Here is a 25,063-nt window from a genome sequence, read left to right as displayed (position 1 = left end):
TACTAAATGTGGCTCAGTGCTTACATATATGTGTAAAAAGCAAATGTAGGAGCTGTGATAACTGTGTCTGATAGAATGAAGAGTCGACTGATATATGAAATATTCCTTTATTGGGTGAGAAAATCAGACCATGTCATAACTGCTTTAAGTCATACAGAATAGATATCAGAGCCTTAAACAGGCTGACGTCTGCTAAATGGGTCAAACTGGGCAGAAAGTCTACAAACACATAACATCCTTATAGAATATGATGTAACACTATAGATCAACTTAGCTCAGAATATATAAAGCATATAAACAGTTACAGCAATATGATGCAACAAACACAGCAGCTACTGATCCAAAATACTCAAAGCTTCATAGAACTGAAACCAACATTTATTTTTAGCTCCATCCTGCTTAGGGATGGGTATTGATAAGATTTTAACGATTCCGATTCCATTTTCGATTCTGTTTAACGATTCAATTCTTTAGCGATTCTCTTATCGATTTTTTTTTTTTTTTTTTTTTAAAGAGAACACTAAGGTCGATTAGCTTAGAACTTTGTTTTATATCTTCTCTTTGAAGAAGATAGAAATTTAGGAGTAACATGGCCTTACAAACCCAACAGTGAGATCTTAAGAGATCCAGCCTACGGCTCTTCAATGGAGTGTCACAGGGTCCCCAGGAAAAAAAATTGTAAATGTAAAATAATAAAATAAATATTCTTCTGTAGCAATAACAAAGTATAATATAAATTGTTCTGTGGCAATTACACAAGAATATCCTGTAATGTCCCTGCCTACAATTAAACACATTCACTTACCAAAAATCGGGGCATCTGCTGTGGCAAATGGGTGCAAGCCTTTGACCACAAACTTAGACACTGCTCGGTGACATTAGTCTATCCTGGCCTGAAAGGAGACGCTACCGGTAGACTGCAGCGAGAACTGCCAGCGAGCGCCAGCCAGACTCTGTCTGTCTCTCTCATCATGGTCACCTACATGTACAGTAATGGCAGGTTTTGGAATAAGGCAGATCGCGCTAACATAATATGCACTGTTAGTTGATTATTTACCTGCCGCATTAACGGGAGAGGACGTGCAAACGTTAGCGCTGCTGCTGGGTTGAGAGTCATGAGTCCGGAGCGGTATTAAAAACACGTGTCATCGCGTGTTTTGTGAGCAAATGCTTTTGCATATTCGTAGTGTTTCCTCCCTTAAATGAAATATCTACTTTGCAAGTTGCCCTGTTGTCATCGGTTCTCATCAAGTATAATCAAACTTTTGAGCATTTGAGCCGCTTAGGCGCCGTGTTTCCTGCCAGGTAAATGACGCTCCGCAACGTGGTGACGTCATTCGGGGCGACTGAAATCGATAAGGGAATCGTTTGAAAAAATGGCAAACTATTCCAAGGAATTGAAACAGTGGGAACCGGTTCTCAACAAGAACCGGTTTTCGATACCCATCCCTAATCCTGCTGCTGATACATACTTTAGGTTTCTGAACATTAAACTTGTTGCTGCCTTTCATAGTGTGTAACTTGAAGGCCCTGAGTACTTTCTCCCACACTGAAAACACTGGGATGATCACATTATTTGAACATTACCTAATAAGACTGATTCAGCACAGACAGTTATGTTAAACTTTCCTAGCAGTCCTTCACAAACAGGGAACAGTCTGTCTATTCTCTCCATCTGTCAGCTGCTGCTGGCTCTTCCTCCTCCTCTTCCTCACACACTGCTGAGTTTGTCCTGGTGGATCATCAGGGCTGCAAAGCCTCACAGATGATGTGCAGCAGTGGGTCCCTCAGTCTGTCCTCACTCTGGACACTTGCAGTCGTCACACATGGAAATCAAATGTGTGATAAGCTGCAGGATTCAAACACAAGTGTAACTTATAAACACATGTTCATACTTTTATTCCACAATCAGAGAGAAAGAAACAGAGAGAGAGTGCAGGACAGACAGACAGGTGACAGTCTCAGGTGTACACACTGCTACACAACAGCACAGAGAAGCAGGATTTAGTGTTTGTGTTATTACGAGTGTAAACAAGAAGAGTTCCAGATGGTGCAGTGGACACATGTGTGACTGCTGTGATTAAAGCATCTTTCTTTCAGCTTAACGAGTGAACCGTCAGCTCGTTCAAACACACGTTAAAGTCCGTTTGGCTCGACACCACCGAACAGAGACAGCAATATAACACAGCTCACATTAACAGTGCAGTGAATCCTGCTTGTGCCGTGATGTTCAGGACTGCAAACCGAGCAGCATCACTGACTTTCAGCTTGTTGTGTTTGTGGATATATGACTGACTTTAATTATCCACAAAATCATCACATTCTCTGTCAGATTAAGGTCGACTATTGAACGGCGTATATTTAAAAGGCTTTAAAACCAAGTTAACGCTGAAAGTACAAACATCACTAATGTCACATAACTCTGCCGACAAGGCATAGCTATGGCTATGAAATGCTCTTTGTGTATCACTTCTTCATTATGAAAGATGTCATTAATGCACTAGTAATGTCTCATCTGGAGTATTGTTCAATCATTTGGTCAGCAGCTAATGAGACAGATCTTAACAGACTTCAGTTAGTCCAGAATAAGGCGTCCAGATTAGTGTGAAGATGTTCATACTATACTAATATTGATAAAATGCATAATAACCTTTCTTGGCTTCCTGTACAGGCTAAAATATTCTATGGCTTACTTGTAGTTCTAAAGAAAGCAATTCTGTTAAACACACCACATTTATTCTGCTCAGCTGCAGTATCCAGATGAAATACATCATCATATTACACAGTTTTCAACAAACTGCAATTTAGTAAATGCTCGAGTTAAAAGTAACGTTTTGTAAAACTGTTACATTTAGAGCAACTTTTAAGTGGAATAAGTTGCCTTAAAAAATTAGAGAATTATTCAAAACTTCAATGAACACTTAAAAGCCGATTTACAGAGCTTTTAGTTGTTGTAAATATTGTAAGACATGATTTGTTTTTGAAATTTGTGTAATGTGCCTCAATGTTATTGATATTATTATTATTATTATTGATTGCTTATATTTGAACAATTGTGAAACCTCACTGTGGATGTAAGAGTGAAATTATGTGGATATCTTGAATCGACTTTATTGTGTAATATTTTGTGTGAGTATTTGACGGAAGACGAGCAACATCTGTTGTGGAAGCTAACGGGGTTCCTTTAGAATAAACAAACATAGGATTTATTATCACTGAATAATTCTGTATAAATCTACACAAATTATAGAAATATGTAATAGGAAACAACAAAATAATCTAAATTATAAAATAATGTGTGTGTGTGTGTGTGTGTGTGTTGTGGAGCAGGGAAATTATTTTACTGCTATTGTTAAATAATCATCATTATTACCATTGCATTAATAATATAATCTGTAGTTTATATTGCATTCAGAGGTTGAACAGTGTGTCTTTCAGAAAAGACTAAAAGTCACAGGCTGACAGGAAACAGGCTTGCAGAGAGTTTGCAGAAGTGAAACCAGTCTTAGGTTATTTTGAGCAGCAGGCCAGACGAGGCCATTTGAATTACTAGGTTATTCAAATTGATCATTGCTTTAACAATGTAACAGATAGCTTTAAGAAGGCTTTAAGGTTTTATGCATACAGGTATTAAATTAACTTTGTATTCCAGGTGCAGTTAGAACTATTTTATACATATTGCATATCTGTGCTTATTTGAGTTGATGTTCAGGTTCATTAATGGTCTAAAGCTTCACTAGTGAGAGTGTCTAGATGATCCATGCTGAGGGAAAACTAGAACATAGAAGGAATTGCAATACATGCTTACACAACAGTTCATTTTAATATCTTTTATATGTTCATATTCTTGTATTAAGCTTTTAGTAGGGGTTCTTGATTAAAACATTTATTTAGTAGATGACACATACATAGTTTCAGTTCGGTTATTACATATCTGAGGGTGGCTTCTGTCTCTCTGTCTGGTTAGAGGTCAGGAGCTAGTCGGCGAGGTGAAACAGGGTGCAATTGTGGTTAGCACACAGACACACACACACTCAGTTAGAGAGAATCATTTATAGGTAAAAGTTTAATCATGTTTTGCTTGGGGTTGCAAAAAGAGCAGTTTGTCGCAGAACTGCTGCTGAGGTGCCAAGATGACAAGCGAGCATCCGGCAGTGACAGGAAGCACCTGTTATGAAGATAGAAGACAATTGTTCTTTTAAATTGTGTCAAAAGTCGTTGTGGTTTTGATATTGACGTATGTGTATATATCCTGTCTGTGACGCATGAAGGGGCGTCAGTAAATCAAACCCTGACGGTATAAAATATCTGTTTATGCTTTGATTAAGTCGGAGATCACTTGCTGTCTGCGTACAGAGTGTTCTTCCCACACGTGTGTAGTCATTAAAATCATTGTTTGACCAAGAGCTTCTGGACCATGGTGGTTTGTACTCTCCTTCCTCAATTTTTGAACCTTAACAGTGTGTGTGTGTGTGTGTGTGTGTGTGTGTGTGTGTGTGTGTGTGTGTGTGTGTGTGTGTGCATGATTTTAGTGTTTGAACAGTCATGAATTATCTTTAACAGCAGGTTGGATGTAATGTGTTAGAACTACCAGCAGGTGGGGATAAGAGACCTTTAAGGTGTTTGGTGCCACGCTCCACCTTCAGGTTTAAAACTAGTGTTAATGGAGTTTGAAGGTTGAGTTTGTTCCACGACTGCATTTCACTCACTGCCTCTGTTTGTATCTCTGTCACTGCAGGACCAACATGGAGCCAGAAGTCAGCGCTCTCAGGAGGCCGACAAACCTCACAGAAGAAAGGGAGAGAAAAAACACACCTGTGACGAGTGTGGGAAGGGTTTTACTGTGAGGGCTAAACTAAAACAGCATCAGGTCATCCACACTGGAGAGAGACCGTTCAGCTGTGACTTGTGTGGAAAGTCTTTTTCCTTCAAGCCTTCCCTAAGAAAACACCAACTCATCCACAGTGGAGTTAAAGCGTACAGCTGTGATCAGTGTGGCAGAGCTTTTACTCGCAGTAGCCACTTACAGAGTCATCTAGTTACCCACTCTGGAATTAAGGCATACAGCTGTGATCAGTGTGGCAGAGCTTTTACTCACAGTAGCCACTTACAGAGTCATCTAGTTACCCACTCTGGAATTAAGCCATACAGCTGTGACATCTGTGGAAAAACTTTCAGCCAGAGAGGGCCCCGAAATAAACACCTACGCATTCACATCAGACATGATGTGTACTGCTGTGAACAGTGTAGCAAACAGTTTACAACAGACGCACACTTACAACGACACATGTTTACCCACACTGAGGAGAGACCTTATCGATGTGACCTGTGTGAGAAGACTTTTAAATCTCCACATGACCTGAGACAACACCAACAGATCCACACCAGAAAGAGACTCTACAAGTGCAGCTACTGTGAGGTATGTATTTATATTGTTATCTTGTCATTTTAGCCTGACTGTTTGGAACAAACAAAAGACCCTTATGAAAAGGACACCGAGGGAACAGTTTACCCTGCCCGGGATAGGGTTACCGGGGCCCCGCCCTGGAGCCAGGCCCGGGGAGGGTGCCCGAGGGCGAGCGTCTGGTGGCCGGGCCTTAGTCCATGGGGCCCGGCCGGGCACAGCCCGAAGAGGAGACATGGGCCCATCCTCCCGCAGGCCCACCACCCACAGGAGGCGCCATAGGGGTCGGGTGCATTGTGTGCCGGGTGGCGGCCAGGAGCGGAGGCCTTGGCGGACTGACCCCCGGCTGCCAAGACTGGCAATAGGGACATGGAATGTCACCTCTCTGGTGGGGAAGGAGCCTGAGTTAGTGCGTGAGGTTGAGAGGTACCGGCTAGATATAGTCGGGCTCACCTCTACACATGGCTTGGGCTCTGGAACCAGTCTCCTGGAGAGGGGCTGGACTCTGTCTCAGTCTGGAGTTGCCCCTGGTGAGAGGCGGCGGGCTGGGGTGGGTATTCTAATATCCCCTCGGCTTGCTGCTGGTACGTTGGGGTTTTTCCCGGTGGACGAGAGGGTTTGTTCCCTGCGCCTTAGGGTCGGGGAACGGGTCCTGACTGTCATCTGCGCTTATGCGCCGAGTGGCAGTTCAGAGTACCCAGCCTTCTTAGAGTCCCTGGGGGGGGGGGGGTGCTGGAGGGTGCTCAACCTGGAGACTCTGTTGTCCTGCTGGGAGACTTCAATGCTCACGTGGGTAACGACAGCGAGACCTGGAGGGGCGTGATTGGGAGGAACGGCCTCCCTGATCTGAACCCGAGTGGTGCTTTGTTATTGGACTTCTGTGCTAATCACAGTTTGGCCATAACGAACACCCTGTTCAAACATAAGAGTGTCCATAAGTGCACGTGGCACCAGGACGCTCTAGGCCGTAGGTCGATGATCGATTTTGTAATCGTATCAGCAGACCTGCGACCATATGTTCTGGACACTCGGGTAAAGAGAGGGGCTGAGCTGTCAACTGATCACCACCTGGTGGTGAGTTGGATCAGGTGGCGGGGGAGGACGCTGGACAGACCTGGTGCACCTAAACGCGTAGTGAGGGTGTGCTGGGAACGTCTAGCAGAGGCCCCAGTCCGCGAGATCTTCAACGCACACCTCCGGCAGAGCTTCAACAGCATTCCGAGGGAGACTGGGGACATTGAGTCCGAATGGACCATGTTCAGCGTCTCCATTGCCGAAGCTGCTGCATTGAGCTGCGGCCGCAAGGTGGTTGGTGCCTGCCGCGGTGGTAATCCCCGAACCAAATGGTGGACACCAGAGGTGAAGGGAGCCACCAGGCTGAAGAAGGAGTCCTATCGGGCTTGGTTGGCCTGTGGGACTCCGGAGGCAGCCGACAGGTATCGACAGGCCAAGCGGAATGCGGCTCGGGCAGTGGCTGAAGCAAAAACTCGGGTGTGGGAGGAGTTCGGAGAGGCCATGGAAAAAGACTTTCGGACTGCCTCGAAGAGATTCTGGCAAACCGTCAGGCGTCTCAGGAGGGGAAAGCGGTGCTCTACCTGCACTGTGTATAGTGCTGGCGGAGTGCTGCTGACGTCGACTGAGAAAATTGTCAGGCGGTGGAAGGAATACTTCGAGGACCTCCTTAATCCCACTGACACGTCTTCCGAGGAGGAAGCAGAGTCTGGGGATGAGGGGAATGACCCGCCAATTTCCGGGGGCGAGGTCACTGAGGCAGTTAAACAACTCCTTGGTGGCAGAGCCCCTGGTGTTGATGAGGTCCGCCCCGAGTTCCTGAAGGCTCTGGACGTTGTAGGGCTGTCCTGGTTGACACGCCTCTGCAATGTTGCGTGGAGATCAGGGGCAGTACCTGTGGACTGGCAGACCGGGGTGGTGGTCCCCATCTTTAAGAAGGGGGACCGGAGGGTGTGTTCCAACTACAGGGGGATCACACTCCTCAGCCTCCCTGGGAAAGTCTATGCCAGGGTGCTGGAAAGGAGAGTTCGTCCGCTAGTCGAACCTCGGATACAGGAGGAACAATGCGGTTTTCGTCCTGGTCGCGGAACACTGGACCAGCTCTTTATCCTCTCCAGGATACTTGAGGGTGCATGGGAGTTTGCCCAACCAGTCTACATGTGTTTTGTGGACTTGGAGAAGGCATTCGACCGTGTCCCTCGGGGTGTCCTGTGGGAGGTGTTGCGGGAGTATGGGGTGTCTGGCCCATTGCTACGGGCCATTCGATCCCTATACAACCGTTGCAAGAGCTTGGTTCGCATTGCCGGCAATAAGTCGGACTCGTTCCCGGTGGGTGATGGGCTCCGCCAGGGCTGCCCTTTGTCTCCGGTTGTGTTCATAATTTTTATGGACAGGATTTCTAGGCGCAGCCAAGTGGCGGAGGGCTTTCGCTTTGGTGGCCTCAGAATCTCATCTCTGATTTTTGCAGATGATGTGGTTCTGTTGGCTCCATCGGGTGAGGGCCTCCAGCTCGCACTGAAACGGTTCGCAGCCGAGTGTGAAGCAGCGGGAATGAGGATCAGCACCTCCAAATCTGAGGCCATGGTTCTCAGCCGGAAAAGGGTGGAGTGCCCACTCCGGGTCGGGGATGAGTTCCTGCCCCAAGTGGAGGAGTTCAAGTATCTCGGGGTCTTGTTCGCGAGTGATGGGAGAAGGGAGCCGGAGATCGACAGACGGATTGGGGCTGCGGCTGCAGTAATGCGGACGCTGCACCGGTCCGTCGTGGTGAAGAGGGAGCTGAGTGTAAAAGCGAAGCTCTCAATTTACCGGTCGATCTACGTCCCTACCCTCACCTATGGCCACGAGCTGTGGGTAGTGACCGAAAGAACAAGATCGCGGATACAAGCGGCAGAAATGAGCTTCCTCCGAAGGGTGGCTGGCCTCTCCCTTAGAGATAGGGTGAGAAGTTCGGCCATCCGGGAGGGGCTCAGAGTAGAGCAGCTACTGCTCCACATCGAAAGGAGCCAGCTGAGGTGGTTCGGGCATCTGACAAGGATGCCCCCTGGGCGCCTCCTGGGTGAGGTGTTCCAGGCATGTCCCACCGGGAGGAGGCCCCGGGGCAGACCCAGGACACGCTGGAGAGATTATATCTCTCGGCTGGCCTGGGAACGCCTTGGTGTTCCCCCGGATAAGCTGGAGGAGGTGGCTGGGGAGAGGGAGGTCTGGGCCTCTTTGCTTAGGCTGCTGCCCCCGCGACCCGGCTCCGGATAAAGCGGATGAAGATGGATGGATGGATGGATGTTTGGAACAACTCTGCTCATTAAACTGTGTTAGCATGTTAGCAATTCTACTGCATGGAAAAGCAGCTCTGAGTGATTATTCAGATTTTCCTTTCAGTTATGATTTTAGTATTACTGTAGTATTATGGTGGTAGTATTGTAGTTATTGCAGCCCAGTAAACTGAGTGTGTTAACTGAAACAGTCAAATGTAGTTGGACGTCTGCAGAGATGCTCTTTATTTCAGGCGACGTTCAGGATACAAATGTTGAAGGACTGACTTACACTGTCTTTGTGTCTTTGTTTAGAAGCAGAGCGACACAGATGGATCCAGTTCTCAACCCTGTCATCACTGTGGTGGTGGGAAAGACTTTCATTGTGACCTCTGTGGAAAAACTTTCAGTCGGCAAAAGACCCTAAAACTACATCAACGTAGACACACTGGAGACAAACTGAAATACTGCAAAGAATGTGGGAGAAGCTTCACTACATCACATCACTTAAAACAACATGAACTGATTCACAGTGGGGTTAAAAAGCACCTCTGTGATCAGTGTGGGTCATCCTTCACCACTGCAGGTCAGCTTAAAACACACAAAGGAGTCCACACAGGAGAGAAACCACACAAGTGCAGACACTGTGAGAGAAGCTTCTCACAGTCAGGTAATCGTAACATTCATGAACGTGGACACATGGAAGGAAACTACAGCTGTGACCAGTGTGACAAGAGCTTCAGGAATCTCAGTTCATACTCTGCACACAAACGATCCCACGTTACTAATAAACTGTTTCACTGTTACCAATGTGCCCAAACATTCACCTCATTGTCTGCTCTGTGCAAACATCAGCGTGATCACTCAGGGCTGAAATCACTCCCATCACTGGATCACAGTGAATCTGAAGACACAGAAAGATCCTCTGGTTTCTGTGTCGGACTCAAAAAGCTTGAGATCAGGCTCCACAGAGTTCAGATAGAATCATTTAAACTTGTGTTGAACTGAACTGGTTGCTGGGCTGAACTTCTACATAATACAGATCTACATGGGATCTTCTTTTCTGTGTTTTACTGAGTCAGTTTTGTCCTTTTTTCTCTGTCCTGGTTTTGCTCGTCTGTAAATGATTGAAACTCAGTCAAATAGTTCATTGTTCTCCAGCAAAACGTTTTGGAAACTCATGTTTAACCTTTAAAACTCTGACATGTTTTAGCACACAAGGCTTCATCGGGGAGTTCACTCATGATTGGACCATGAGAACAAAGGTTTTTAGTTCTTTCAAAGAGAGTCTTGGAGATGTTTGATGTTTCTGTTTTTCTGAAACCACCTGAACTATTTTTCTTGCTTTATGTAGTGTGGAAGTTTTTAATGTTTCTTCATCTGTGATGTTCTTGAATGTGTTCACGTGAAGATGGTACAAATAAACTGTCCTTTCAGCTTTAGCTCCTAATTTATTCATTATTTATGGATGTAGCACAGCAGCCGTCTCTTGATTAACACATGGAGGGCTCGGGATCTGATGGTGTCGTCTCCCTAATTTGCCCACTCAGTAAATCTCACTCATGGCCAAGAAATTGAAATAAACCTTGTTTCCCTGCTGGATAGTGATCCACTGTAACTCTGCTCCTCCTTCCTGTTTAGGATTTCTGTGGCTGAAGTAAAATTCCCTCCATCCATCACTTATCCCAGCTAACCCAAAGTGAAATAAAGTTTTGCTCGTCTTAAAAAAGCATTACAATAATGGGCATTACCAATGCAAACTGAATGATACAGAAGATGAAAGAAGAGACTTTGATCAGTTAATAAAGCTCATGATCTGGATTCATTGTGGCTGCTACACAGATACTTCTGGGTCACTTCTCTCAGTTAGGAACCTTCCTCACCAAACTGACTGTTGGACCACACCCCTGGTTTCATGAGAAATTGTTTCAGCCATGATTTCTCTTCCTGTATTTCAGAGTAAAGACTGAAGTGACAAATGGAAGCATGTTTAAAAAACACAATGTGAGAGAGACGTTGAGGTCCTTAGAAGTTACCCTGGGTTTTTCTGTCACCCTGCTAGATGTTACACACCTTGTTATTGGACTGATTTCTACTGCTGGACTACTCCTGCGGAGAGTAACAATACTCTTACTAATTAGCTCCCTTTCACACCTTTGGGGATATTTATTTTTGTGTTTGCAGCGCTGTGAGCCAGAACAGCGAGAGAAAAATCTGCAACAGCGACGAGCCGAATGCTTACGTGAATCGCAGCAGCTGCACGTGTGCTACGCTGAATTAGAGGATATCTTTGCTCTGGATTTCTATTTCTACTTTTTCATTTCTATATGATTCTTCTTGCATCTAAACAAAGATGATTCAATTTGCTAAATGTTGATGGCTCTTCGTGCTCAGGTGTAAATGAGACGTAATATTTGCTCTTGGTTTGGTTCTCCTGTACAGAACCTTGCAGTACAACAGAAACCTAAAAACATTATTTGTAGTTGTTATTCTTAGTTGTTCTGCTGCCTAAATACCACAGGGTCTAAATTGGTGAGCGTGTTTGCCACTATATTTGCCCTGGATGTAGATGCAGAAACTCTTGCTCTGTATTTGAGAGAGAAACTTAAAAGAGATGTGACCTGTCAAAAAATTGCTAGTAAACGTAGCAGGTTCAGCTCTTTCAAGGTTACTGCTGAATGTAATGATGTGGGTGAAATGTACAATCCTGAACTCTGGCCTGAAGGGGCTCTGGTCCGGCGTTTTTATGAACCTCGTAAGCTCGGTACGGTGGTGCCAAGCTCAGTGGATCCAGCAGGGGAGATAACTGCGCCTTCTGGTACCAACGTATCAACATGAAGATGTCTATTAGGATATTATCTTACAACTGTCATGGTCTACGTTTGGGACAGAGTGCAGGGGACAAAGCTCGACGGATTGTTGTGGACAGTCTGCTTGCAGAATGTGACATTTTATGCTTGCAGGAGACATGGTTGTCCAAACAGGACCTGGGAAAACTTAACTGTCTAAATGCAAGTTTTTTGGGAGTGGGGGAATCAACAACTGATCTCAGCACAGCTATAGTCAGAGGCAGAATACCTGGAGGGGTTGCTGTGCTTTGGGACAAAAAAATAGACCCTGTGATAAAGCTCATTAGACTGGATGTAGACTGGTGTATTGGTATACAATATACACAGAACAATAGTAGTTTTATCATTCTTAATATTTATTCTCCCTATGAATCTTGTCAAAATGAGCAAGAATACCTCAGTAGGCTGGCTTTTATTAATGCATTTATTCAAGACAACGATACTTACAGCATATATGTTTTGGGTGATTTTAATGCTGATCTCACAGACAGCAGTTCTCAGTTTGCTGACCACTTAACTCACTTCTGTCAAGTTAATAATCTTATCCTGTCTACCAAAGTGTTGCTGCCTGCAGATAGCTATACATACATAAGTGAAGCCTAGCATAGTACATCATGGCTGGACCACTGTATCTGTACAGCTGATGGACATGCAGCTTTAGCAAACATGACTATCAGGTATGAGGTAACTGTGTCAGATCATATACCTTTTGGTTTTACTGTGAATGTGGAACAAATGCCAGCAACAACTGGAAACAATATTGCTACCAGTGTAAAATTAGACTGGTCAGCTTGTAGTGAAGATGATTTCTTAGCTTATCATAGTAATACCGATATACATCTGAACAACATTTCTTTGCCCAAAGAAGCTATTTTGTGCAAGGATGTCAACTGTAAGAATGCTGTGCATAAACATTTACTCTGCTCCATGTATGATGATATAGTGACTGCTCTGCATGAAAGTGGTACACCGCTTGATAAACAATATAAGCATAAGAAACCTAACATCAGACCTGGCTGGAAAGAACATGTATCCATGTACCATGATGAAGCTCGCATAGCTTATAAATGTTGGGTCATGGCTGGAAGACCTAAACAAGGCCCAGAATTTGAACAGAAAAAATGTGCGAATGCCAGATATAAGTACGCTGTTCGCTTTATAACTAAAAATGAGCAAATGCTGAGAGCAGATTCTTTGGAAAATGCTGTGTAATAATATGACAGATTTTTGGAAAGAGGTGAAAGCTCTTAATAACTGTAAACCATCTCTACCATCAACTGTTGAAGGTGTTTCTGGGGCAGATAACATTGCAGCATTATGGAGACAGCATTACAGTGCGTTGTTTAACTGTATAAAAAGTGATCCATATGAGGACAATCTTGACATGAGTAATGACACAATAAGTGTAAGGACACATGAAGTATATGAAGCCATTCATAGGTTGTCTGATAATAAATCCTCTGGTTTGGATCACATCACTGCAGAACATTTAAAACATGCTAGTTTAAGGCTAGCTCCTCTTCTAGCGCTCTGTTTCACTGGGTTTATGATTCATGGCATATTACCAGACTCAATGCTGTGTATTTTACTGGTACCAGTTATGAAAGACAAAGCTGCAAAGGTGAGCTGTTTGGATAATTACAGGCCGATTGCACTAGCCAGTATTTTATCTAAGGTGTTAGAAAGAATCTTGTTTGATAGAGTTAGTGAGTTCATCTCTTCTCTGGATAATCAGTTTGGCTTCAAACCAAAGCACGGCACTGACATGTGCATATATGCACTCAAGGAAATAGTCAGGTCGTATAGGGCTAAAAATTCATCTGTCCTCATGTGTTTCATTGATGCCTCTAAGGCTTTTGATCGAGTGAACCACAGAAAACTTTTTGATAAAATGAAGAGACGGGGAGTTCCTCAATACATGGTGAGGATTCTCTCTTACTGGTACGCTCATCAGAACATGCAGGTTAAATGGGGAAGCAGTATTTCTGCCCCCTTTGGTGTCAGCAATGGTGTTAGACGGGGTGGGATTTTGTCTCCAATTTTATTTAATCTATATGTTGATGATTTGTCCATACAGCTGAGAGCCTGTAACACTGGGTGTATATTAGGTAAAGCACTGATAAATCATCTCATGTATGCAGATGACCTGGTTGTTTTTAGTCCAAGCAGTGCTGGGTTACAGGATCTTCTTAATGTCTGTACTGAATATGGTGTGCAATATGACATTGAGTACAATGCTGCTAAAAGTGCTGTTTTGATATGTAGAACCAAGCAGGATAAACAGCTAAATTTCCCTTTGTTTAAACTGGCACAAAAAACTCTTGAAGTTCATAAAAAGGTGAAATACCTCGGTCACTTTATTACTGAGCAAATGAATGATGATGATGACATATACAGACAACGATGTAAGCTCTATGTGCAGGCAAATACTATTGCACGCAAATTCAGCTTTTGTTCACTTCCAGTTAAAGTGGCTTTGTTTAAAGTGTATTGCACACCGCTATATACTGCCCCCTTGTGGTCATCCTACAAACAATGTAGCATGCAGAAGCTGCATGTTGCATATAATGATGCGATGAGAATCCTTTGCAGGATACTGTGGAGCAGGGAAATTATTTTACTGCTATGGTTAAATAATTGTCATCATTACCATTGCATTAATAATATAATCTGGAGTTTATATTGCATTCAGGGGTTGAACAGTGTGTGTCTTTCAGAAAGGCTAAAAGTAACAGGACAGGAAACAGGCTTGGAGAGTTTTGCAGAAGTGAAAGTTATTTTGAGCAGCAGGCTAAGACGAGGCTTTAACAATGTAACAGATAGCTTTAAGAAGGCCTTAAGATGTTATGCATACAGTTATTATGTTGACCTTGTATTTCAGGTGCAGTTATGACTATTTTATACACAATGCATATCTGTGCTTATTAAAGAGTTGGAGCTCGGTCAATTAATTGGGGGTCGGAAGCTTTGTTCGGCGCGATGTCCGGACAATCTATTGTGCAAGTGACTTGGAGCCATAGAAGGAATTGCAGTACATGCTTACAAAACACTTATATATCAGATCATTTTATATTAAGCTTTTAAGTAGAGGTTCTTGGTTAAAACATTTATTTAGTAGAAGACATACATATAGTCTCAGTGAGCCTCTGGTCTGGTGAAAGGTCAGAAGTGCAACAGGTGAATTGAGAAAGAGCATGTGAGGTCGTGACACACACACATGAGTTAAATTTATTTAGAGGAGAGATTAGTCATGTCTGGTTGTAACTGCAAAAGTGTCTCGGTAAAAGAGGAACCGTCCTTGTTGTCTCGGCAAGAAAGAGGAACAATTTACTTTAAGACAAGAACGGAAAGTACCAGCCATGAAAATAGAAGATGATCTTCTGGGTTAAAAGCCATTGTGGTGTTGATCTGATCTATGTATAAAATGTATCTGTGACGCATGAAGGGGCGTCAGTAAATCAAACCCTGATGCTATAAAATATCTGTTCATGCTTTGATTAAGTTGGAGATCACTTGCTGTCGGCGTACAGAGTGTTCTTCCCACACGTGTGTAGTCATTAAAATCATTGTTTGACCAAGACCTTCTGGACCATGGGTGGTTTGTACTCTCCCTCCTCAATTTTGAACCTTAACATTTGGGGGCTCGTCCGGTGGTTGAGGAGGGAGAATTGGAGGTGTAGATGGAGAAATTTGGTCTTAGGTGGTCTGACGGGCAGACATGAATTCCAGTGGTCGAAGTGAGTGGGCATAAGCCGGCTTATCCAAAAGGTAAGGCACTACCTGTTGAATTATTTCCAAAGTGTGCCAAATTGGATATGATAAAATTTAAGTCTACTCACTGAAGTTACTGGTGGATGTCTGTTTTGATTTTGATGAAAAATCTCATGAGTTGAAGCAGTTAGAGTTCTGCTAAGAAGAAATGAAAGCAGTTAAGAGTCTGATAAGAAAAGTTTAAATACTGGGTTGAAGTCCCAAAGAAATTGAGTTAGAGTCTCAAGTAGTTTGGTAGGGAATTGGTTATTGTGTTGGTTAGAGTCCAAATTTGGTCATAAGAGTGGACCTGAGCGGTCATTTTGTGAGTTGGAGTCTCCATTGACCACTAGGTTGCACCTGCCTCAGTTATACACTTGTTTCGGGTGTTGATTGTTGTTTCAAAGTATTATAAATTATTTTAGAACGGAACCGTGGGGGTTCTAGGAAGTGCAGTTCTCGGAGGTAATGCTCCCTCCCGGCCAAGGACGCTTGGCCCTGACCTATCGGCGAATAGGGTTAGTACGGTTGGCAACCGGGGAGAACTTGGGAACCTCCAAAATAGCTAGGAGTTAGAGTCTCCTTACCGTTTGGAACGGTAGTCTGCGCTTTTTTGGACAGGAGAAGTTGGACTTCGGGCGTGTAACTTTAACTTAACACTTTGGGGTAAGCCTTGGCTGTGAAACGCCAAAATTAGAGCTTCAGGCAAAGTTGGTTGACGCTTTTAAATTGAGTTAGGGATTTTAGAGATGAGGCCAGAAACAGTTAAAGTCTTGATACTGGTTAATTGGTCGCAAAAAACTCAGGGAGTTTATCCGCTGGGCGGTTATTTTAAATTTGTCGAAATTGTGTAGGTGCTAAAGCTGACAGATCTGACAGTGGTTGTAAATATAAGATGTCTTTGTAATATAAAATAAGAGATCTCTGTGTGAAAGGAGTCTGAGGCAATGCTGGAGCTATTTTTAGACGGTGTGTGTGTGAGTGAAAATGCAAATGAGTAAGCAGTGAACTGTTTAAACCACAGTTGGTTTTACAAATACTGCTGCAAACATTGTTGAGTGTGTGTTTCAAATGCCATTTATGTTTATTAGAGGACTATAAATAAAGTTTTGAGTTGCCGTAGTGGATGTATAGTAATTGACTGAGTTTGGATGCAGATATATAAATATATTGAGTGCACTGTATATACTTAAGACTAACACATTACTTTCAGTAGTAACTTTTCTCCAGCATTAGTTGCTGGTGTGGTTTATTTTTTCAATTTCTTGTGTGTGCGGTGAGAATTAATGGAGGTTTCAATTTTTCGTTTGTTTTTTGTTTTTGACTTGCTCTTTTTGATTATGACAAGCATGTCTAAAATACTCTTAGGAAAGTGTGTTTTGAGTTATATTCCTCAACTCTGGTCACACTTTAAGTGTGTGAATGCGGTGACTAGAAGGTTTTGAATGATGAATAAAGGTGTGAGAGGTATTTCTTTGGTGATGTAAAGTAGGATGTTTTAAAGTTTGAAAGTGTTTTTAATTTAAGAGATGCATGAGTGATGTTATAAGAGTTTAGTTTATTTAAAAGGTGTGTGTGTGAGAGGATTATGAAATCATTGTGTGAATGATGCTACATTTTAGATCAAAAGTTAGTAGAATTACAGAGGGTTTGTAGATTGTAAATACAAAATAAGTTTGATTAGCCTGCAGAAACAGAAAAGCAGCTTGAGCTGCTCTGAGAAGCTGTGGGTGTGTGACAGGAAGTTACATGCGCATAAAAGGAAGTGACTGTGACGAGTGAGCACCCAGAGAGAGAAACAGATGAGTTAAACTTTAGGCAGATAAAGCGAATGGAGGTTTTGAGAAAAGAAATGAAAAGGATATTAATTGTATGTTTTAGTGTGTTAACACAGATTACAGATAAATAAAGGTGGACTTCTCTCAACCTGGAATTTTGAGTATGGCGCCAAAACCACTAGAGTAGCATAATTGGGAGAAAACAGGCCAGATTTTGGCTTAAAATTTTACAGCTTGACCTCGCACTTGTCCCCATCCTGAGAAGAAGCTCAAAGGACAGTTAATCTCCTGATGAAGACCAACAGAACATCGTGGACTTGAGAAGAATTAATAGCAGGCAAAAGACAGTGCAACTGAAACCACACTGACGACACCAGCAGCAGCATGTAAGGAACCACGAGGTGGAAACATGTACTGTAAATTACAGGCTGGGCAGTTGAACAGTGGGATAATGAGCTGTGGAAAGCACTGGACATTGATTGTCAGATTTGCCATGCTTGGAGTAATCTTGAAAGAGATGACTGAGAGGATCAACAGAAAAGAAGAAACCACGTGATGAAACATGCACGGTGGACAGCAGGCTGGTAAGAACAGTGTGACATGACTGTTTAAAGGCACTGAATGTGGTATTTTGCCAGGCTGGGACTTGATCCAAAAGGAAAATACTGAAGAGAAACAGAGAAGAAACAGACTGTGTTTGCTGGAATTCAAGACAACAAAAGGACACTGAGAGAAGAGGACAGTGACCAGTGAGAGGCGAAGCCGGACGAGTTTGACTGTGAGAATACAGGGTGTAATTGGATTGAAATGAAAGCCTGAACTCATGATGGTTTAGAGATGTCCACCGTCACAAACAAAGAGGTAAACAAGAATAGAAAACACACATAGACAAAGTGTTACATGTGAAATTATTTCTGGAAAGAATCAGAAGTGAGATAGTTTTGAATTAAGAAATCAGGGAAAAGATGCATGAATTAAACCTGACTATAACATATAGAGGCAATGAAGAAAGCAGCTTACACTCACTGAACATTAACAAAATACATAGGAAAAGCAATGAAGACCTGCTTACACGTATATACATGACATAAGTTGGGATTTCTGACCAGAGAGAGGGAAACGGGTAGTTTAAGTACTTATGATAATAATGAAAATGTCTCAGTTGTGTTTCTTTAGGGGCGAAAGAGACCTGGATCAATTCTCCCCATGCAGCGGTCGGAAGAAACCTGTAGGTTAACTTGACTGGACATGCCAAGGCAAGTTTCTGGTTGAATTGTTCACAGCGCCATGTCTCCATAAACCTGACAAGTGGGCCCTAATTTCTGGCTGAGGAGCAGGAATGCTGTTAATAAGGTGGGAACTTAAAATTTGGGTTAGCAAATTTGGGAAAGACAACTGACGGCTTGAGTGGAGAATTGTGCAGGAGTCTGACACACTGCAAAAGCAACATATGCAAATTCACACACACAAACAGAAAATGCATTAACCTTATAAAGACAAGACAAGCTCATGGAGTTTAATGCATAGACACTGATTAAACCTGGCTAAGAACACAAACATATGCAATGAAGAACAGCTTGCTATTTTGTATGAATGATACAATGGTGTGAATGTTTAATAAAATGCATTTGAGTTTGTAATTGAGGAATAGAAGAAGCCATATGACAAAGGGAGTGAGTTATGTAAACAAAAAGTGATTAAAGTAGTTTTAAAAGAGTGACTTAGGCTACGTTCACACTGCAGGCGAAAGCGCATCAAATCCGATTTTTTTGACCCTATGCGACCCATATCCGATCATGCTATGACAGTGTGAACGGCGCAAATCCGATATTTTCAAATCCGATCTGGGTCACTTTCGTATGTGGTACTGAATCCGATACATATCCGATGTTTTAGAAAGCGACTGCTGTTTGAACGGTCAAGTCGCATTAAATCCGCCTTTTACGTCACCGACACAAGACTGAAGCCAATTATCAGCGCCCGAGAAGACATCGCGAACGCTTCCTAGCCATCCAGTGTAGATGTCAGTGAAACTGTTGGGAAGACAACGTAAACATTTTATTTGTACTGTATAATCTGCAGATTCTGACAGAAATCTGCAGCTATCCTTTGAAGCACCGCTCCTCTCTTAAACAGCAATAAGGATCATTATTAGGTTATTTACATTATTATGTAAATAACAAAATAACTTAAAGCAAAAATTGGGAAACGTAAAGTCCGAAGTCTTTATATTAACGGCCATCAGTCAAACAATACTGTTTGTTCTTGGTCTAAACAGAGCGCGTTGTGTGTGACATCTTCTTTTGCGCATGCGGGCCGCTTTGAGCGTTCACACTAGAGCGCGTTTGCTGTCGCATTTTATTTGTAGTGTGAACGAGGAGACAAAAAAATCGGATTTGATCAAAAAATCGGAATTGAGCATTAAGACCTGCAGTGTGAACGTAGCCTTAGGAGTGCTCTCTCGTACTGAGTGATCAAAACCAGTGATCACTGTAGAAAGAAATAAAATGATTTAATGAGTTGGGAATGTTTAAACATATGTTTCTGTTGTTACAGCAACTCATTGAGAGATGACTCAGTATGCAAATTAGTTGGAGTGAGTGGTGACGAAGGAACTTCCTGTGTGTGTGTGTGACTGAGGAAGTGACGTTCAGAAGAGGAAGCATAGCAGAGAAGAGAAGTACAGATTTGGGTAGGAAATTTATAGTTTAGTGATATGTTGTTGTAAGGGGGGTTATGTTTTATGCTGAATTGAAGTATGTTACAGAGCATAAGGGGGTGATTTTTGTGTGCAAATTGTGTGGTTTTAATGAGACTTTCGGTGTATTGAGGAGGTGAAATTATGTGGTGGCAAAACTTTTGTGTGTTTAAGGTTGTTGAGGTTGTTGTGGTGATGGGTTGATTCTGTCAGTTAGGTTTGGGTTGTTGTTTTTGTTTTTAATAGAGGGAGTTTTAGGAAACATGGACATGTCTAAAAATTGGGCCCATTATTTTGTAAGAGTGCACTTAAAGAAAACCTGTCAGGTGATTTTGATTTTGTTTTTATGAGCTAACAATCAGCTCTATTTTTTTTTTCATTTCTGTTTTAAGCAGGCCTGCAAGAGTGAATAACGGCGCTGAAAATTATCGGGAAGAGCAAATATAAGGGGGCTTTCCAGATTACAATTGGCTGAGGAGAAAGCTACCTGGGGACTATTCAGGTCGTAAGTCCCTGTAAAAAGGATTTTATGCGAGTCAATCCAGTCCAAAAGCATAAAGAAATATTTTCCTATGGAAAATAAAAAATGACTGAGCTCATTTTGCTGAGGGTGGAGAATCTGACGCGGGAAGCTCCACTATTAGCAAAAATATGGAGTGAATGTGTGAGTGAATGTGAGGATGAATAAATGTGGACAAACAATTTGCTTTTACCAGAGAAAATTTCTGTTTTGTTTTGTTGACTGGGGTTAGATTATGGGATTATAGTATATTGTTGGGAGAATGCCAAATGCTAAAGGGGAAATATTTTTTGATGTAACTCAGTTACCATTAATTGAAGAAACACATGACTGATAACTGTTCTGTTTTAAGTTTATTTTTATGACATAGATTGGAACATGAGTGGGGAAAACTGAGCATTTTTAAGTTTTGTATAGTATCTTGACACATGAAATGTATCAAGATAAAGGGGGGTTTAGGGTTTAATAATTTAATTGTTTAATAATTTAGGATCATTTTAGGACTTTTGGGGTTTTTGATCATTTGGATATGGTAAAACTGAAACTGTTATTTTTATGTTAAGGTTAAAGGATTAAAGAACTGAATCCTGTTTAGAAGATACAATATCAGGGTTCAAAGCTGTGAATAAATCTTAGAGGGAAAATTAGTGAGGGTTGAAGGAGTAGAACAGGTTTGATTTCTTTTTTGATCTTTAGAAGAAGTGGTTATAATGTAGGCTTACACAAACAGATATTACACAGAAACACACATGACAGTATTGATTCCAGGCAAAAGGCCTCAAATTCATTTAGCTTTTAACTGAACTTAAAGAAGGACCAAAGAGGAAGGAAAGCATATATTTTGGTTAAGTCTGATAAATTAGAATTAGAAGGTATTGTTACATTAAAGGGAGCAAATGAAATAAAAAGGCTATACCAAAAACGGGTTATAACATAGGAAATGTGAGGTTAAAATGAAGTTAACACATAGGAGTTGTTTTTAGGCAGCATTTAGCTATGATGAAATGTATACAGGAGTAATTGCTTATATGCTTAAACTTAATTGATTAAAGTGGTTGTTTTCTTTTGGATCTTTTAGAGTAGAGGAACTTGCAGCAGCGACAATTTGTGCACAGGATGTTGATGATCAGATAAGGGAAAAATAGAGCGAGCAACCGGACGTGAAAGCAGGGCTTAAAGAGTTTTAAAGTGATGAGGAACGTTGAAGAATATATATAAATACAAGTCAATAAGTTAAGAGCATAATTAGGATCAGGCTTTTGATTAAAGAGTCCCAAATAGGATAAGTTAGGGAGATGCAGGAAAAGGTGTTTTGTTTCCTTTGCAGAAGATCGATCTCGGCGACCACAGGAGGGGCGAGGATCCTGGAGATCTCGAGGCCTGCTGAACCACCAGAGAGGGACTGAGAAAACCAAAGCTTACACATGGAGTGTTCTCGAATGGGAGCTGGTTGAGCCAGAGGACGGCTAGAGAGGGTCTGAGCGAGGACACAATGTATTGCGACCTCTGGTGTTCCAGAGGTCGAGAGAGGGAGTGTGGAGCAGGGAAATTATTTTACTGCTATGGTTAAATAATTGTCATCATTACCATTGCATTAATAATATAATCTGGAGTTTATATTGCATTCAGGGGTTGAACAGTGTGTGTCTTTCAGAAAGGCTAAAAGTAACAGGACAGGAAACAGGCTTGGAGAGTTTTGCAGAAGTGAAAGTTATTTTGAGCAGCAGGCTAAGACGAGGCTTTAACAATGTAACAGATAGCTTTAAGAAGGCCTTAAGATGTTATGCATACAGTTATTATGTTGACCTTGTATTTCAGGTGCAGTTATGACTATTTTATACACAATGCATATCTGTGCTTATTAAAGAGTTGGAGCTCGGTCAATTAATTGGGGGTCGGAAGCTTTGTTCGGCGCGATGTCCGGACAATCTATTGTGCAAGTGACTTGGAGCCATAGAAGGAATTGCAGTACATGCTTACAAAACACTTATATATCAGATCATTTTATATTAAGCTTTTAAGTAGAGGTTCTTGGTTAAAACATTTATTTAGTAGAAGACATACATATAGTCTCAGTGAGCCTCTGGTCTGGTGAAAGGTCAGAAGTGCAACAGGTGAATTGAGAAAGAGCATGTGAGGTCGTGACACACACACATGAGTTAAATTTATTTAGAGGAGAGATTAGTCATGTCTGGTTGTAACTGCAAAAGTGTCTCGGTAAAAGAGGAACCGTCCTTGTTGTCTCGGCAAGAAAGAGGAACAATTTACTTTAAGACAAGAACGGAAAGTACCAGCCATGAAAATAGAAGATGATCTTCTGGGTTAAAAGCCATTGTGGTGTTGATCTGATCTATGTATAAAATGTATCTGTGACGCATGAAGGGGCGTCAGTAAATCAAACCCTGATGCTATAAAATATCTGTTCATGCTTTGATTAAGTTGGAGATCACTTGCTGTCGGCGTACAGAGTGTTCTTCCCACATGTGTGTAGTCATTAAAATCATTGTTTGACCAAGACCTTCTGGACCATGGGTGGTTTGTACTCTCCCTCCTCAATTTTGAACCTTAACAATACCTAGAAGTGGTAGTGCCAGCCAGATGTTTGTAGCTGTGGGTGTCTGGACTTTTAAAGCACTTTTAAGAAAGTTAATGTTCAATTTTAGAGAACGACTGGATGGTTCGAGTAACAGTATAATTTTAGCACTCACAGATCCGACAGTGAGTGGTTCCCGTTACTCATCCAGTCTCAGAAAGCACTGGTTAAAGTGTTTGTGTACTTATTGATTTATTTTAAGTAATTGTGTTTTATGTATATTATGGTTTTATATTTTTACAAATGCTTTATATACTTATTTATATACATATATATATATTTAATGGTTTATACCTTGTGTGTGTGTGTGTGTGTGTGTGTGTGTGTGTGTGTGTGTGGGAGTTGTGTGTTTTTTTTCTTGTCTTGTTTTTATGGACATGAAGTCTGCCAATAAAGATTTAATTGAATTGATTATGAAGTTATTGAGCTGCACATACGTTACGACCTGCTTAAGTTCGAGGTCACAGCGTCTGTAGAGCAGCTGGAACATAATGAAGTCTACAAGGTTAAAGTTTTCTCTTCAGTTATTGTTCTTTCTGCTGCTTGGTTTGATGGATCTGAGAGCTTTTGTTTTTATTATTGTTATTATAATTATCATTAATATTTTACTCTCTAGAAGCTTTAAAATAGTGTTTGTGTTTGAAAAAATTGATTTAAGAATTGAACAGAAACATCTGTCCTTCTGAAAATCGCCCAAAGGCACGGAGACAAAGTCAAAGGATGCAACCTGTAACTTTCTCGTCCTTCATGTCAGGACCATCATCCATGATTTATATAAAATGCATATAGCAACAGTAGCACTTTAGTTTGGACTTTATGATTTCTGTAACTGGAAAATATTATTTTGTTTAAAGACAGAAGTGACCGCATAGTTGCAACATCAAAGGGAAATATTAATTAATTAGCATCAAGTATATTTGTTGCTTAAGCATTTGCACTATAACTTAAGTAGGATTATAACTTTTAAGGAAGGAAAGATTTCAGATATTTAGTTCACTGTTTCAGTTATTTTATATGAAATTAAAACATTTACGTTGGTCAAATATGATGCTCTAAATCAAATAAAAGTTTGAAAATAAATGATGTATTTTTAAATGCTGCAACAAATGTTCACAAAAAGTAACTATAATTAAAACCAGTTAAACAAAATCAAATGTTTGAATCATGCTTAACCAAATGCCAGGCTGGAGAGCTGAACCTAAAGTATACGTAGAAAGATTTCAACATGTGAGCAGTTTTTAATGTTTTTATCACATATAAATGTCACAGCAGTGGGTCCTGGCCCAATGCTTTGTGTTTTTGGTTTTCTTTGACTCTTGTTTTTCTTGGTTTTTGTTCTTCTTATTTATCAGGCTCTCAGTAATCTTAGTTCTCCCTCCCTCAGTGTTCATTTCAGCCTGTGTTTAGTTTCTGTTCCCGTGTCCCACGTTTCATCGTTTCATGTCGAGTCAGCCCTGTCTCTCTGTTTCCTGTGTCTCCCCAGTCAGCCCCGCCTCCCTCGGGCACTCATGTGTGATACAGAGTAATAAACCTGACTACATTTGCTACACTCTCTTTATTACCTGTTACTTTAAAATTCATACACTAATTATGTCTGCCCATCTCTCTAATGTGAAGGTCAAAGGTCAACATCCCAGTGACATAAGAATAATCCCAAAGGGGCAAAGGCAGCGGTTAATTTAGCACATTTAGCATTAAGGGTACAGCAAGGATATACTTTTACTTATTGTGGCAGGGGTGTGGTCTCTGGCCTGCTGCAGTGGAGGCTGGTGGCGGGACGTTGGACGGCACAGGTGAGGGTGATGGAGCTCATGACTCTCCCCTTTATAGTGACGGAGGAGACTGGCGTGGGGGAAGCGTGTAGTGGAGGAAGCCGAGGAGAGAGCTGGTTTCTGGCTACAAAGACGGCGTCAAACCAGAAAAGATTGCTCGTGGTCAAATAATGTGTCAATCACCTGTGAATCAAACTGTGTGTGGCTCAGTTCATGTCACAGTGTTGTTTAGTATATCTTCACTTGTCTCACTCTCCTTCTGTTCTGTCCATCAGGACGATCCTCAGCGCTTACACAGATCCTCCATCGATGTTTTGGATCCAATCAGTGATCAGTTCTACGAGGAGGCCTGGATGTTCACCAGAGCTCGCTACACCTCTATCTACCAGAAGGTGAGTGTACTCCTTTGTACTCAGATTAACATTTTACTTCTTAAAAT

The 25,063-nt window shown here is 41.8% G+C and overlaps 1 protein-coding gene across 1 annotated transcript in view; it reads left to right on the top strand.

Moving 5' to 3' along the window:
* Positions 1–25,063, top strand: part of LOC147329717 (uncharacterized) — a 42,285-nt gene that overhangs the window by 14,804 nt on the left and 2,418 nt on the right. The window contains exons 3-4 of the mRNA XM_086291019.1: positions 4,739–5,419; positions 24,900–25,016. Of these exons, the coding sequence (XP_086147145.1) occupies positions 4,739–5,419; positions 24,900–25,016 (798 nt within the window). The remainder of the gene's footprint in view (positions 1–4,738; positions 5,420–24,899; positions 25,017–25,063) is intronic.

This window comes from Aulonocara sp. 'chitande type north' Nkhata Bay, linkage group LG5 (genome assembly GCF_057382095.1).
Source record: "Aulonocara sp. 'chitande type north' Nkhata Bay isolate Kocher_YH1m ecotype deep benthic linkage group LG5, A_spYH_male_GT1.1, whole genome shotgun sequence".
Taxonomy (NCBI): domain Eukaryota; kingdom Metazoa; phylum Chordata; class Actinopteri; order Cichliformes; family Cichlidae; genus Aulonocara; species Aulonocara sp. 'chitande type north' Nkhata Bay.
This window is presented reverse-complemented; position numbering and strand designations above follow the sequence as displayed.